The sequence below is a fragment of the Lytechinus pictus genome, chromosome 5 (genome assembly GCF_037042905.1).
Source record: "Lytechinus pictus isolate F3 Inbred chromosome 5, Lp3.0, whole genome shotgun sequence".
Lineage (NCBI taxonomy): Eukaryota > Metazoa > Echinodermata > Echinoidea > Temnopleuroida > Toxopneustidae > Lytechinus > Lytechinus pictus.
In genome coordinates this window covers 22158329-22175695 of record NC_087249.1, presented here as the reverse complement: position 1 = coordinate 22175695, position 17367 = coordinate 22158329, and the positions used below count along the sequence as shown (strand labels likewise).

The following is a 17367-nucleotide window of genomic DNA, read 5'->3' as shown; positions in this document are numbered from 1 at the left end:
TTTTCTTTCTTTCTCCCTCTTTTTCGCATTTTCCCCGGGTTTTTTTTTTTGGGGGGGGGGCACGTGCCCCCACATGCCCCCCCCCCCCGTAGTTAACTAAAAATTAAAATGACAATTAAAAATGATGATTATCACTATTTTTTGTAATGCCACCAAGGGGTGATGACTCAGGTCCTTCTCTACTCTCTCGGACTCTCACTTAAAAATCATTACACCGGTGGGTCATTTAGGGGCGAGTCCCCGCCCGACCCCAAACTGGATCAACCAATGTCGTGTGTCGCCCAGGAGGTCGTCGTCCTCCTCGATACCAGGGGACCCCTATCGGCCTTCGATATCGCGTCGTAATCATCTGTTTATGCCAGGAGCACCTGCTCTGATTCGGTGGAATAGTTCTCAAGAGGGGAAGATATTGCAGACGTTCAAATAACAAGGGTATGATTTGTCTAATCATGATGACCTCATAAACATTATAGGATTCGAGCTGGATGACGATATAAAGAAACCACCTACATTCCCATATCATAATCACATGAAATTACAAAGAAATTTGAATATGGAACTATGTGGCGTTTCATAATTTCATGATGGTTCACCATTCGGTAGTGGAAGAGAGATCATTTTCAAGATTTAAGGGTAGCAGATTACACGGAGCATTGCCGAGGGAGAGAGGCGGTTGAGGGGGGGATTTGTGGGTGCAAACGGTGATGGTAATCGTGATTTCAATATAGTTCCCACATAATTTATGCTTGTTTGTCAAATGAATCATCAAGTAAATATAGGCCTACCTACTATAGCAACATCACTAAAAATAGTAAAAAGTAAGTCTGCTTGATTCTGCCACAACCAATTTGAATTTATCGTGTTTATAGAAGTAAGTGTTGGGTACATTTGCCGGTGGTTTTTTGCCATGGCGAGGGCAAGTTTCTCTTAAGAGGCTGTTCACACCGCAAGGGGGGACCGTGGGCGGACCGTGGATCGCGCTATCGTAGCGCGATCCACGGTCCGCCCATTGGCATTCGCCGGATTCACACCGCAGTGAGATAGCGCGGTCTATCGTAGCACCCCCTTTTTTGAGAGGTCCTGTTGCCATGACGCATTACTTACTATATTTCTATTTTCACGATGTTCCGACGCGTTTTACTCCATAAAATTAGGAGTGTTGAGTTGTACCGATTCAGATTCAGATCGCACCAAAATAGAATGAGTATAAAATTCCCCGCGTGTAGATGACTTCCGGCGTGCTATCGTAGCTCGGGTTCACACCGGCAGAGATAGCGCGATCTAGCGCGCGCTAGACCGCGCTATCTCTCGTGGACCACCCCCAAGAGGTGCTCCAGTGGCACGCCGTTTTGGCTCGCCGTGGCTCGCTGTTGGGCGGACCGAAACGACGTTGTACCTTCCACACCGCAGAGATAGCGCGATCTAGCGCGCGCTAGATCGCGCTATCTCTGCCGGTCTGAACAGGCTCTTAGATGTTCGGCTTCCTGTATGCCCCGACATGAACTTTCGTTGAGCAAAGGAACAAAAAAATAATTTCCCCTTTGACCACTGAAAGTCGCTGGCATAGGCCTGATGCTGTGAGAATTTGGCTGCAACCGCCCCCCCCCCCCCAAAAAAAAAAAAAAAAAAAAAAAAAAAAAACAGGGGAAGAGAAAACAAAAGAGATAGATTACAAAGTTGTAATTTAGAATCCAATTTAATTTATTGCATTTTTAACATTTGAATTATTGATTTCCATCGAGTTTTCTCTGGCATCATGTTCATTTAAATCAAATTATTTGATCTTTTATGATTTTTTAATTGATTTTTTGCTTGCTCACTTTGATCGCTCAAAAATTTCCGAATAATGAATCATATCCTACAGTCTGACACCTAAGAACTTTTGCCTCATTAAGCCATTGCTGAAAGAAAATGGTGTGATGAAATGACAACATGGGGTGGGAAAATGTCAGAATGGAGATGTAAAGAGAGGCGGAAGAGTAGAAGAGAGAGATGACGTTTTTTGACATGTTTACACGAGTCATTTCTAGCCTCGTAGGTGTGAGAGGTTACACGTTCCCAAGCCCATAGGGATCCATTATTGCTACAATGATTGCCCCGTTAAAACATATCTATGTTTATATAAAGAAAGTCTCAGGAGAGATAATGTTCATTGTCGTACATTTTAATGCTTTCTGGAGTCTGACTGAAATGGAAGGCTGACATCGTTTTAATGGGAAACTTCAGAAGAGGGCTGTGTATGTCATTCCATGTACAGTAGATGGCTAACCCGTAGCAAAGTTGGAAACTGACTGATAATTATTTAAGTATAACACGCATTTTTATAGACCCACCCCCTCACCCCCCCCCCCCCCCCCCTTCCAGCTCGTACGCCTGCGGACTCAATATCGGTTTATTGTCTTTTTGCCTTTGAATAATAACAATAAAAATAAAGAGCCACACAACTCTATGTTCTTGCAATGAAAGCCTTTAAATTTGTCTGAAATAATACATTATAGATCACAATCTATAATGTTCCTCATGAGTAAAGACTTGAGTCGGTTGAGCCAAAATTACTCAGTAAACCGTGATCCAAATTGATCATGACGAGACAACCCTTTAAACAACCATTTCAGAGGAAGGCCTACTTTTTTTATGGTACGCCTGTATATAAATTGGAATCAATTGCAATTCCTCATAGCCTCCAAAGTCCAAGTTCAGTTTTATTAGACTATGATTTTGAAGTTCATGTTTTACAAAAAAAAATGTAGAGACCGTTTTTATGATTTTTTGTTTTTATTCAGTTCATTGAATGATTCGTTGTGAAAATTTGACTTTGATGGCTGATCCGATCTAAGGTGTGAAGCTTCCAGTGTTGCATTTTAAGGGTGCTAAGTTACACTCAAAATTCGTATTGTGTACAAATGTTAACTATAAACATTATTCGCTAGAGGGTATTCATTTGTCTCGCAATCTACTATGGTCAACAAGGAAATTCGTGATCACTCTCGCAAAAAGTGTTCACTAGCTTTCTAGGAAATTCGTGATCACTCTCGCAAAAAGTGCTCACTAGCTTACAAGTTCACGAGCTTTCGAGTGCCGCTGCAACTCTTTATCACTTTATCACTGCAACTCTTTATCACTTGATAAAGAGTTGCAGCGGCACTCGAAAGCTCGTGAACTTGTAAGCTAGTGAACACTTTTTGCGAGAGTGATCACGAATTTCCTTGTTGACCATAGTAGATTGCGAGACAAATGAATACCCTCTAGCGAATATTTCATTCCGCAATAATGAACCTATTTAGTATTATAAACATTATTTTTCATACTGCATCTTTCACACAATACAAGTTTCATGACATACTATTTCATTTGCTTCGACAAAGAATTCAAACTTTGAGAACGAAATACCTTTAGAACCAAAACTTAATATAGACGTCAAATAATCAATGGGATGTAAACTTGGTTATTAGGCTTCTTACCTCGAGTTCATAAAGTTGTCCAAAACTCAGGTTGTTGAAAATATGCTCTTCTGTTGACTTTGAGGGGGTAGGAAAGAAAATGAGGGAAATTGATCATCAGTAGTTCTTAAATATCTCATTCACTTATTGTGCAACAATATTCGGGAGTGACAGGACAGTCACATTTACGGATTATTCACGTTGATCCTCGAACCCCATTAAAATACTTTTCATTCGTACGTATTCATTTTTTCTATTACAACAACCATCTACGAATTTACAGTTGGGTCGACTGTCGGTTTTTTAGGTGGTTGCTTTTTCGGGGTTTTTTTGTTAATCAAAATTTAGTCATAGCCGATATTTAATGTGAATCAATTATGCATTTTTAGGGAAAATGAAAATATTTTGGAGGTGCTCTTTAAAAAAAAAAACGCATCTAACTTTTGCTAAAAGAACTAAAATGTACAATTATTGACATATTTTGATTTGGAGTAGGTGAAGGAAAATAATTATGCAAGGAAAGAAAGGAATAGTAGTTGTTGGATTTTCTTACCACCAGAATCTCTTCGTTACCAACAAGACACGGATCAGTGAATACACTCTCTTCTGCCATCATGCCATCAAAACTTGCTAATTTCAAGACGTACATATCATCTGGCTCTAATCCTGATAAGGGGATGGAATGAAAGATGATGATGTAATAATATTTACAGTGCATTGCTATAATTCAAGTCGTTTGTGGTTGAATGAGAAGGAAATATGAAATAAAACCAATGTAATCTTTGATGACTATTTCATGACAATAATATTAAGTTCACAGGACGGGCAAAAATACGGTGTTTCATTTGGATTAGCGTTATTATTCACTGGGCCGGATTCTGACCATGGCAAATAAAAGAGAGGCGTATCCACATATTTTCAGGACTCACTCTTTTGTTTTAGGGCATTGAAGACTGAAATTATTCATCAACCATTTGGCGTCACACCATTTAGCCCTCGAATTGCAAAATTGAAATTGTTTTCTTTATCATTGATTTTAAAGGTGAATGTATTACTCAATCCACGGAATTATCTCAGAACTCCTCGCTCGATCCTGGCACAATTATTTTGTGGTTGAAAAGGAAGGTCGATAGAGGTGACTCGTCAAAGGTCACCTAACATTGACTCATGAATATATATGAATGGGAAATATTATCAAAGTTTACCTGCCGGTCGTCGCCAGTCGACCCTTGCAAACAGATTCCATGATGCTCGACCACCCGGTCCAGTAACGTTCTGAGGTACGATGTCGACGTTGATATATTCAGATACAACTTCCGCTGAAAATATGAAACGAAAGAAAATTTATCAAATACGGTGGTAATATCCATATTCATAAACAATACATATAAAACATTACAAGACAGAGCGAACTGACCAACATTGTAAGTTATCTCGCATTGACCGTGCATACTACACTCTCAAAGGTGCACAAATGGGCATAATTGCACTCGTTAGCACCCCTTGGGCGGGCCCTTGGGATGCTAAATAGGGTTCAAATTTGAACCCCTTTTTCTTAGTGAGGGTGTGTGTGTGTGTATTGTACTACTTCCGCTGCAAATTGGTGTCGCCTCTTTAGCATCTATACCGTGTTATAAATGGCTAGTCTTGAATATACCATGGAGGTAGTAAGACTTACTACCTCCATGAATATACCTTTTGAGATAATAATTTAATAATAATAAAATAATGCTACAGTCGATTCCTGATAATGGTTACTCCATTTAAGTGATTTTACGATCAGCCAAGCAAGCTGGACCCGATCGGAAGACTTGCAAGTTTATCTTCATTTCTCATATTTCTTTCGAATCTCAAATGAGATCGTTGTACTTAATTACACTTTCAATTAACATCGTCTGTGCACGGATACCTGATATGCCGAATGAATAGTAAACTAATGATCGACTGAAAAATATAAAAACTTGATTAAAGGCTTGCACTATATCGACTAGGCATTTTCAGATGAGATCATTTTTACTCGTTTTTTAAGAAATAAAACCCACGCAATACTCTCAAACTATGCAAAATGCTACTTATTATTATGCAATTCGCAATACACTCATAGAGCTGATACTTTGCATCGTCGCTATGTAAATTGCACATATCCTTCATCGAATGAAGTTAATTAAATGAAATAAATTACATATAGGCCTACTGATTTGAAAGAGAGCACACTCTGGATACGAAGTGTGTCCATAAAGAAATGGTCAGAACCTATACAACCCAGACTGCATGGGTGACGGAAAGTCAACGCCCATATGTATTACATTGAGACATAGTTTGTGACATGATTTCGGAAATAGAATGGAAATAAGATTTGTGCAGATAAATGTCTGCCAAGTTGTTCCAAATCTTTCCACGTATGCCGTTGATAACATATTGTATATATTCAAGTTGCAATTGTTAACGCAACCAAATGATAAGTCCTTGTTGAACCATATTGTATTTTCAAATTTTCTGGAAGGTTTTTTGTATAATGCGTTTTCTGGATTTTATACAAACCATGTATCGTAAACGTCCTTTGTTTCCTTCTTCGACAAGTCCCTATGAATTATATCCATTAGTTTCATTATCTTTCCTTTAAATGTCAGTTTTCATTACTTATTTCCTATTACTCTATCATTTTCATCTGATATTTTTCATTATTATTATTTTTTGCGTTTAGATCTTTTTCGGCAGTAATTATACAATTGGCTCATATTTCCTTTAATGTTTGATTCAGTGCACAAGATTAGTCATTATGTTATTTTTTAACACACAGTAAAAAAAATTATACAACGCTGTTTACAATATGAACCTTACAGTAATTGTTTAAATAGTTTAAACAAGTGTTTAAATCTTAAGCAACAAAGATTAATTTTCAATATCTAATCTTCAATAAATTAAACATGATTGTTTAAACGGTTAAACAAATACTGTAAGGTTTATATAGTAAACAGCGTTGTATAAAATCTTAAACAGCGTTTTTACTGTGCATACACCATTCAAATATATGCAATACAACTGGAAGAATGACAGTTATTATAACGTCACAAAACATGGTCTGCTGGCGATCAGGAAAGTTCGGTTTTCTTGGAGGGAAATCCTTATTTCCTTATTAGGTTAGAAGGCGCCAATTCATTGCTAGCTCTCATGAGAGTCTACGCTGATAGTAATAGCCTACACACACTCTGTGGTCAATTTCTGTAAGGGTCCGGGGAGATCTACCTTACTAAATTAGGGCTCACCAGTTAGTTCTACGTACCTTCTGAATGAGCCAATAATAATGATTAATTAACAGGTGTTATACCCTGGCCAAAGTGATGACAGTAATTTTCATTAAGGTCATTTTTCTTTTCCATACATGCTTTCATCATCCGAACTTGCAACAAATAGACTGAGAATGGTAAGATTTTGAAGGTGATGGTATACAGGCTCACGTCTATGATACCACATAAAAGCATCGTGTTGATTACATAGTACATTCTACGTTATGTTGAAAGGGTAAAACTCATATTTTGTTGGGTGAAATAAGAGTTAATACTATGTAGAGTTAATACAATGTTACCAACACAAATACATGATCACCCTTTTCTTTTGGTATTTTGTTGTTAATCTTACAGCCGACTCAATTAAGCACCTGCTGCTTTCTCGGTTTTTATATGCAGTATGTACATAGATTACATATTGTATTTACATTCATTAGTATATTTCTATATTATTGATTTGTTTGTTTCATAAGAAATTGGATGTAGCCTGTGTAATGTCAATCGGAAGAAAATAAACACTTAATAGAATTGAATTGGATTGAATTGAATTGAATGTACACAGCAAAAAACTGTGGTGTTAACCGGGTGTACATAGAGGACCACACCAGTTATTTTACTCCGATGTTAAATTGATGGAGTTAGTTTAACACCTATAGGTGTTATTACAACACCTTAGGTTGTTACATTTACACTCTTTGGTGTTATGTTCAATCTCTAGGGTGTAATTTTAACACCTCGGGGTGTGGTCCTCTATTAACACCAACTGGTGTCAATTTTAACACCACAGTTTTTACAGTGTATGCACATCAAGATTCAAGATTCAAGATTTATTCATTCCATTCGATAAAAAGATACAATTCATACATACAAATTTACAAGATTTACATACAAATTTACAAGATTTACATTTGGATACAATACAATTTATACAAACACAGAAATGGTATTGATTTCACATATACAGAAAAAAAATCAAATGGAAATGGGTCACTGCAAAAGTTCAAAAAGGGACTTGAACTTGTCAAGGCTGTGTCCCAAATTGGAATTAAAGATTGTTGCAATGGATATTTTAAGGTAAATAATTATAAAAAACAATACAAAAATAAGAAATTTTACAAAATAAACATAAAGTGAAGTGAAGAGGGAGTGAAAAGTTGAATTATTATCGTATGAAAAAGTATATAAATAGGGATTAGGTATGTGTTAACTTTAACAGATATGACTTTAATTTCCTTTTATAACCATTGAAATTACTAGTTTGACGTATCTCTTGAGGAAGTGCGTTCCAAATAAGGGGTGCAGTATGTTTAAAAGTAAATGAGACAAATGTTTTAGTACATCTGAATATATGAAATTTCTCTTTATGACGAGTATTGTAATTATGGATCTCATTATTGAATGATAACAATAATTGAATATTTTCAGGTAAAGATGTGTTTACATGTCTGAAGAGGATTAATCCTATTAGAAATTTATTAAGCTTATATATATCAAGTACATTCAATTTGAGAAACAAAGGTTTAGAGTGGGCATGAAAATCAGATAAAGTACAGTATCTAACTACTCTCTTTTGTAGTTTTAGAAGTTTGTCTAACTTTGATGGATATGTATTTCCCCAGACAATGTTTCCATAACTTAAATAAGGCAAGACAAGTGTATTATACAACAAACTAAGAATATTCCTAGGTAAGAGAAAACGTAGTCTATCCCTATCTATCCCTCTTTTAACCATAATTAGGTGTTTTCACGTACATATGCCTACATCTTGGACAAGAACAAAGAATCAAATTCATGGCTTTTTTTTTTTTTTTTTTTTCAATTTGCCTCGGTCGGCGGGTCCTATCTGTCTAGATCTGTTTTCAACCTTTATCTGTAAAGCATATTTGTTTCTGTGTTGAATGTCTCAACACCATTCAGCGAAATCCTAGATTTTTATCGTCAGTATCTCTGGAATCATCTTCAAAGGCGTTAAAAGATATGAATTTTGTGCTATCATCTCTCTTTAATATGAAAGGCCTATATGATTCCAGTGTATCACCCAAAACATTGTGTGAGGACACTGGTTTTAATGCGAGTTAAAAATGATTTTTAAACTCAGATAACATTTTCGTGTATAGGGCGTATTAATATTATTGTACCAATTAACAAAAATATATGTTTTAAACAAGTTTATATCTTTCGCCGATGAAGGGTTTATATTAACAAAGATATACGATGTGGTAAATCAGATTGAAAAGAATGTGAAACAGATCTTTCTAGCATTATCTATGGTTGTAGTGTGAAAAGAAGTATAGTTCAAAATTGTGTTTAGCTGTTTAGCTGACACATAATGCCACCAACTTATTTTATTTCTTTGATGTTCAATATTTGGAGTGATATTTTGCCAGTTTGATGAGATTGGTATGAACATCATGATTTCACAATACCTTTGAAGAGTGGGGACAAATAAGAATCAAGCATTCATTATCTTGATTCTGATTGGTTCATCGAAAAATCACAATTAATACATTGTCCTTGATTGGTTGAAAGTACGGGCGACTGGCTGCAAATAATTCATTAGAAAATACCTGTGACACGAGGTCATGACCTCGTAAAAATCATCAAAAATGTTTAACCTCTCCAGATACATCATCAGAATTTAAAATGTTTACCCCTCCCCGTGAAATGCGATTAGGAGACATTCAGACGTCCTAATAGTCTTTGATTGCTGATATCCTATATACATCACGACTGACCAGACCGTTGCCAAAAGCCCCAAAGGCTTGTGTATATACACATTGTGTATGGTTAGCAAGGAAGGGTCAGTCACACCGACGAAAACCGACTCCAGACCGATCAAGTTATTACATTATTCTGAATGGCATATCATCAGTTGGTTTGGGGTCCGTTTCCTAGGTGTGACTGTAGCATTACGGGTAAAGGTAAATCTTGAATTTCCCCATGAAATTAGAGCTGATAAAAAGGTAATAATAATAATAATAGTAAGTTCTTGTATCGCGCATAACACATTTAAATAACGTCTCTTTGCGCTTCCAAAGGACTTGGATATTATTACCCTGGTTTTAGCGCCGCAGCCTTTTACAGCGCGGTGGCATTTCAAGGAATAAATTCCTGCCAGGTACCCATTCACCTCACCTGGGTTGAGTGCAGCACAATGTGGATAAATTTCTTACTGAAGGAAACTACGCCATGGCTGGGATTTGAACCCATGACCCAAGGTAGAAGAAAAAAAGGTCATATAATGAAGATTCAGAAAGTAAACCGACAAATAGAAATCATGTTAATTATGCTGACTTGGATTCAGTAATTTCGCACTTTTATAACAGAGTGAAATTTAGAACCCCGAATGCGACAGTAACGAGCTTTTGGGTACGGTCTTGCTTCATGTAAATGAAAATTGGTGCAAAGTTCTTGGTTTTAAATGATTTTATTTCACGAAATGCTTATTTGCGATACGAGAATTATAAACATGCAACTCACAAATTATATGTTTTAACACAAAGAATAAGCATTTTCAACTTTCCTATTAAACGCATACATTTGAATTAAAATAGGTTCAACATTGCACCTTGGATGTCTTTAATTTTATGGAAGGTGAAGACCAATCTCACATTGGATGTACCTTTTAACATGTTAAAGGTACCATTTGGCGTCAAATTTGCACCTTTGGAAATAAAATCACCTTTAAATTTTGCATCGTCCAGCTGCAAGAGAAGTCCCCTTAAAAGTTTCGTTTTGCACCTTTATTAGTTTTTCCAGAAAATTTAAGTGTCAAATTCGTGAAATGGCAGTAAAGATGCAAAGTTGAACCTATTTTCGTAGAGTTCATGAGATGTATGATGGATTGCGAAATTTGTAATATATCACACTCCGTCGCCAATCGACTATAACTATAACCCATGACGATACACTAAAAAATAATATAGATATGAGGAGTTGTTGCATGAAATCAAACTTGATATATTCATTCACAGATGTATACAGGTGTATAACTTATGGACCATAAGCACTACAAATCAATAATATCACAAATATATTATGTGCATGTCAATTGACAATGCTCCATCTGCACGTGTCATAATATTCAACCTAAATGGGTTAACTAACCAACTAACTAAACGTGGGAAGTACAGACAGGTTTGGAAGAACAGGTGAGACGCCATCTTTAATTGAGTGATGATTGGTTCGCTGCCATCACGTGGTCAGTCTCACTTCCCATTTGTCAGCTACTTCAGATAGTGGGATGACTATGGCTTACTATGACGACTAGAATATAGGATTCGCTATGCTCTGATGTCATCTTGAATCAATTTAGTTTGATGACGTCATGGAAAAGGATGATGGTCAATCAGATGATCGGATGGAAATGGAATGTCACGAGAAAATGAGTAATATGGGCAAAAATGGTGTATGATTTGTGACAAATTAAATTATATCTCTCACTACCTTTTCAACTATGTTCAAAACAGATACATAATAATTATGGTACTCACTTATAGGTCTAATTGGTCGATTATTTTGGTCAACGGATGAGCATTTCAAATAACGGGGTTTTGTGGGTTTTTTTTTTCAATTTCGTTTTAACCATCAGTTGGCAGGCCAATAGCTGGATGCCGCTAGTACTGATTTACAAAACCCCGATCGAAATGATGTAGGTAAACATTATCCAATTGTGATAATTAATGAAAATTAATGTTCTTTTGAAGAAAAAAAAAGATTGGTAAAAGTAATCATTCTGATCAACCAAAATTCTGGTAAAATCGTGTAAATCGGTTGATTTGATCATTTCTGTCGATCACATACTCACCAACAGATTATTTTGAACAATCCATTTAAAGAGTATAGGCATCAATGCAAAGCCCCCTGGGGCCCGTTGCATAAAACTTTTTTACCTGAGAAAACTCAGGTTGTTTTAACCGGAGTTTTTGCCCTGTGTTAAAGTCAGTGGCAGAAATCAGACTAACCTTAGTTTTCAGTTTTACCAGAGTTTTCTCAGGTAAAAAGTTTTATGCAACAGGTCTCTGGTATAAAGCCTACCGTCTATTCCGGTCCATGCAATCGTTTAAAAAATCAAGGGATGCTTCATGATGACGTCACACCTAATCCAAATCCTTAATTTGGAATAGTCTTTGGGTTGAAATTCGATCGTGTAAAACACTTCATTTATTTAAAAAGAAACTTAAGTAGTATTGGCTGACATCTTGAATGTTTTAGATGCATTCTGTTTTCTCATCTAATGCTGATTTGTATCGGGTTTGTGTGGTATCGGTACTATTCTTCTCTCAAATGAATTTTGATACAGTTTTGTATCTGGTTTTATTTTGGTGATAATAATCTTTTATTTCCCCAACAGGGTAGCCGACTCGACAATCCACCCGCATTTTTTTTTTTTTTTTTTTTTTTTTTGGGGGGGGGGGCTTTACCCTAAATTCCTTTGTTATGTTAATGTTTAAAAACTATATACCATATACATGTATAAATATGAGCATTCCTTTCCTTATAACATGTACATTTGTGCTATATATTTAAATGGAATTTTTAAATATATTGTTCCTTACTAGCCTAAGAACAGCACCTTTGATTATCTCGTTACACATTAAATTAAATTATGAAGATGATGGAGTGAGCCACTTCTAATAGAATTATGGCTGATTGTTTGGTGATTTGTAGTCACACTTTTTGAAGGATAACTATTAGGAGAGGAAGGCATGAGGAATGTCCGAAATGACACGGGGGTGGGGCTATCTATGGAATTAAAGGGAATTGGGTGGGGGCAATATCTATGAAATTAAAGGGAATTGGATGGGGGCAATGCACATGTACTGGTCACAAGAGGGGAAAGAAACAAAGCAATCAAAATATACCACAAATAGTCTACATCTACCTAGCACGTAAATACATTATTATTATCAGATTATATAGGCATCACATTACTTATCAAGGGGCTAAATGTATAACATACGCAAATTAGTGGAAATTACAGGGCTGTGTGCGCCCGTGCCCGTAATCGTGAGAGTGTGTGTGGGTGTGTGTATGTGTGAGGGGATGATGATGTGTACGTGTGTGTACAAAATATACAAACAATCAACAAACACACACGCACACATTTGATATCTGGAAAGGGAAGAAGAAGTGTCTTCTTACTCGAAATTTTTTAAATGACGGATCTGAACCCCCCCCCCCCCCCTCAAAAAAAAGTAATAATGATAATAATGATAATAAAATAGAAAATGGGATGTTAATAAATATAAATATATCAAGAACATAAAGAAGGATTGAGGGAAGGGGTATCATAAAAAGGTAACAAAACAATATTGGTTCAATTGAAAGATATAAGAAGGGAGAAAGAGGTTTGGCGCGAACGAGGGTAGGTGAAATGGGTCAAAAGTTGTCTCCAACCCACGGATGTAGCGTTAAATCCGTTTCCAAATTCAACAACTTCCTAGATTGTATCTCCCAAATCCCAATTCGATATTTTTTATCAGCTTCGATTCCTAGGTCTTGAAGGTTCTGGGGAAAACACCCCGACAACCTTCTAAGAGCCAGAGAGTCGTTTAAGTTTCCTGTCAAGTCTGTAGGTTCTATGGGCATGATGGGAGTCCCTCGTGTCATTGACTTTGACTTTGTTTCATTCAGAGGCGGGGGAGGGGTCAAAGGGAAGTGGACAGGGGGCGATCGCCCCTTTGGTTTTCCCAATGACAAATAAAAGTAATAAGAAGGGGAAATAGGGTGGAAAAAGATAAAAATGAAAATATGCATTTTAAAACGAGAGTATACCGACAAAAGCAATATATGCAATCAATACCCCTATTTTTCATTATGGCAATGACAGTGACAACAATGACTTTATTTTACTTATGCACATGCATTTACTTCGGAGAAACATAGGCGATAATCGAGTACTCATGAATGTATAATCGCGTTTCCAGAAAAGAAAATGGAATTCGAAATCAGACATCATTTCATACAGAAGCAGAAGAGCCTAGAACTTCCAGAAGCATCAAACCTGTCACGTGACAAATCACATGACCTTGGAAGTGTCCCATCCGTCCATGACCGTGACATTATATCTCTCATCCAGGAAGATTTATCAGCTTCCATCGTCTTCGGAATGAGACATAGCATGACTTTGGTGAAAGGTCCACACTAAATTTACCTCGCTGAAAGCTCTTTTTTAAAGACAGGATATGGTTCAAATGAGGATATTTTCCACCATTACGGTGACCAGTTTGAGGTGATAGGGGAAGCTAGCTATACCTAAACTTTAGACCTTTAACTTGTATAAGGTAGACCCAAAGGAATGATCCTTTATGACTAATCTTACAGAGGTTACATACCTCTAACATTTTTTGTGCTTTTTTCCTCCCCTTATATTATATAGAAATATTTGCATCTATTTGTCGTTCTGGAATACATCCCTCCCCTTTTCTGTCCTACATGAGTCTCAAGATATGTCAAATTGTGTTTTATTCTCCTTCCCTTTCCCATTATTTCCCTTTTCTTTTGTTTTTTCATATTCATTTCTTTATTTTTTTCCTTTATTATCCTTTTCCTTTCCCCTTCTGCCATATTACCTTCTCCTTTACTTTTTCTTTTCTTTTTCCAATTTTATCTTATTTTTATTTTTCTCATATCCGTTTTCCCGCGTTTTTCGAGGTGACTCGAGAACAACTACACTGACAAATATTATCAAATTTCAAGCCATTGATATTAAAACAATATTCCTTTTCTCTCTTTCAAAATTTATTGTTTGCATAATGTCTTGTCTATATCCTGGCTTGAATCGGAACAAACAGAGCAGTAAAAATGTGCTAATGAAAATAGGAACTCCAACTTTTTTAAAGATCGCGTTATTTCCTGTTTAATCTACTGTATTTTTAGGTTACAAAACGCTTCCTGATCTTTGAATGTCCTTTAGCTCTTTTTATGCTGTCTACCCAAGGTACAAATGTTGAACTTCATCAACTTCTATGTTAACGATTCATTTTTTTTTAATCAAATAACACATGAACATGTTGGTATCACAAATGCATATGGAATTCTGCCTTGCCGGATTCGAACCCCGGACTTCCATTGTAGTCGGGCACCTTTGACCACTCGGCCAAGGCTCCTCCCCTGGTCACATGAGAGTCGCGGTCTAGTGGTTATGACTCTTGTCTTTCAATCTGAGGGACATAGGTTCGATTCCAAGCCATGACGTATTATCCTTCAGCAAAAAATGTACCCACATTGATTGTGCTGTACTCAACCCATGCACGTGAAGTGAATGGGTTGGCCTATACCTGGTACGAATTTATTTTTTGAAACGCAGCGCGCTTAACAGCTGCTCTGCTAAAGCGAGGGTAGTGCTGCATTTGACTGTAGAGCACACTTACTTCTGACAAAGGGTTAAATGCTGTAAAAACAAGTGCAATTATGATTAATTTTCGATATCAGCAACGACAAACATGAACAACACAATAATAAAAGAATGCATTCACAAATTTCTGTGGGTTCCAAAGGTTCAAGCAGTTCATGGACAATACTCAGTCATGAACATTGACCACTTTTAACCTCACGAATATGCTGGTACCTTTTCAGAAATATCTCTGGTTCATTCAGATGAAATGTGATTCGAGGTGTCAAGCATGTAACCCGACGCCATTGTTCAGAGGACATGCCTAACTTTAAATATCATATAGGGTCTAAGTTCACGACAAAAAGATTAATTTTTTAATGTTTTAATTCAAACGAAAACCCTTTTATGGATGAGTATTCATCCTGAATAACTACTTTGTAAGCGCGAAGTTATCATTCAATATTTGCATTAATAATGAATTCAAAACGGATGCACCTGAAAATGTTCAAGTAAATTATATACGATATACACAGCCGTATACAGCATAGGATTGCACAATAAAATATTGTCGATATTCTACTATACTTGTAATTCCACCCAAATTGATTCTCGAATTTATACTATTTTGAAAAAAATCTCAAAATGGAATCCGGAAGGAGGGAGAATTAGAACAAACTCGATTAATCCCGCAGGTTTGGGGGCAGTAGGCCATTGATCAGAAAGGATAATGGTTGAGAACCACGGATTGGACTGTGTTTTCTGTCGGTAATAGCCACTCAGGAAATAAATGGAAATTTGCTTTTATTGCCCAGAATAAATGTCATGAAAGCTTTTAGGCCAAAGTTATAGCATTGGTATTGATAGGCAACTGTCAAAACAACTAGCATTCCACTCGGCAACCATTATCTGTCATTTCAGTTTATAGAAGAAAATACCTTGGACGGTTCATTGGTTACATAATTATGAGTAGGCCCCCATTTCGAAATGGGACAGTTTCATATAAAATCTAATGACGCCGAGAGGCAAGGACAATAATTGATATCAAATTTCATTCATAAATGGCTCAAACACAAAATACCACATCTATACTAATGACTAATATCATCTAAACAGAAAGATTAAGCACATGTTTGCTATTTTGACTTCAACTGAAAAAGGGCTACAGAGAGACACAGAGCTCTATTTAGTTGGTTAGCAATTTCAGTTATGAAACTGCTCTGCCAGCGCAGCAGGCCTTGTATCCTGTGTATATTACCTTTCTCCAAACTAGAGAATTATACATCCACGTCGAAACTAAATATTGAATGCCTAGTTAGGAGGCAGAAGGTCATTCGGGTATCGAATCCTCGACCTCCCATTTATGAACCGGGCACTTAACCACTGAACCACCCTGCCCGACCTTTTTTAAAGGTTTTCTTCAATCTCTTCGAAAAATACATGGCTGCATTTGTGTACGTATATATGACACGGTTTCATTGAGGAAACTGTGCTAGTCATAGATATTAAAGGAAATAAGACGTAAATTATGATGTTGAAATTACAATACAAGGATTAACACATAAAAATATATTTTATTATTATACTTTTGGAGGGAACTCCCTTCCCCATTGTCATCCCACCGGTATACGCGAGTGGCGATGCTGATTAATCGAATATTTAAAGTTTGGCTATTAAGTGATGAATACATTTTGACAGGCCTCAACATATTAAAACCGTTGAGGCCCTGACACAATGGGCTTTTGTCGCATGTTTCCAATTCTTCTTGCACGCTTTATATATATCATAAACATGGTGAAATTGACAATGACATTTCATATAGTCATCACAATATCACAATTCGTCAAAAAAAAAACTCACTACTTTCACTTTCGTGTATCTGCGGGCGTTAGCCCAAATGGCAAGAGACAAAAAATTAACACCGAAAAGGGGAAATATATCTTAAACGTATCCTGCTTTATATAGACTAGTAACGGCATCCTTCTAATCTAATTAAAACAAAGGAACATAAAGGTTAAACTGAAGAATAAAAAAACAGTTTCAATATATTTCCACTGCATCTTGCCCAAACATTATGGATGTCTAACTTCGAATTGACATAAATCATCTGGGCTAGCGCAAAACAATAATTACCCCCCTCGAAGTATTTTCCTCATTTTCTAACAGGAATAACATATCGTCTTGATATGATTATAAATTCAAGAAAATCCGTAATGTCTGATATTAAATCAAATTAGAAAGGAGTCGAACTATGCATAATGTTGAATGAGTGTCTGTAAGGTCTGTTTCTGACACGCGAGCTAAG

The 17367-nt window shown here is 36.5% G+C and overlaps 1 protein-coding gene across 1 annotated transcript in view; it reads right to left on the bottom strand.

Annotated features, from left to right (window-relative positions):
- Positions 1–17367, bottom strand: part of LOC129261662 (uncharacterized) — a 43583-nt gene that overhangs the window by 9720 nt on the left and 16496 nt on the right. Inside the window, exons 2-4 of the mRNA XM_064100035.1 lie at positions 4646–4759; positions 3994–4106; positions 3462–3518 (exon numbers count right to left, since the gene is read on the bottom strand). Of these exons, the coding sequence (XP_063956105.1) occupies positions 3462–3518; positions 3994–4106; positions 4646–4759 (284 nt within the window). The remainder of the gene's footprint in view (positions 1–3461; positions 3519–3993; positions 4107–4645; positions 4760–17367) is intronic.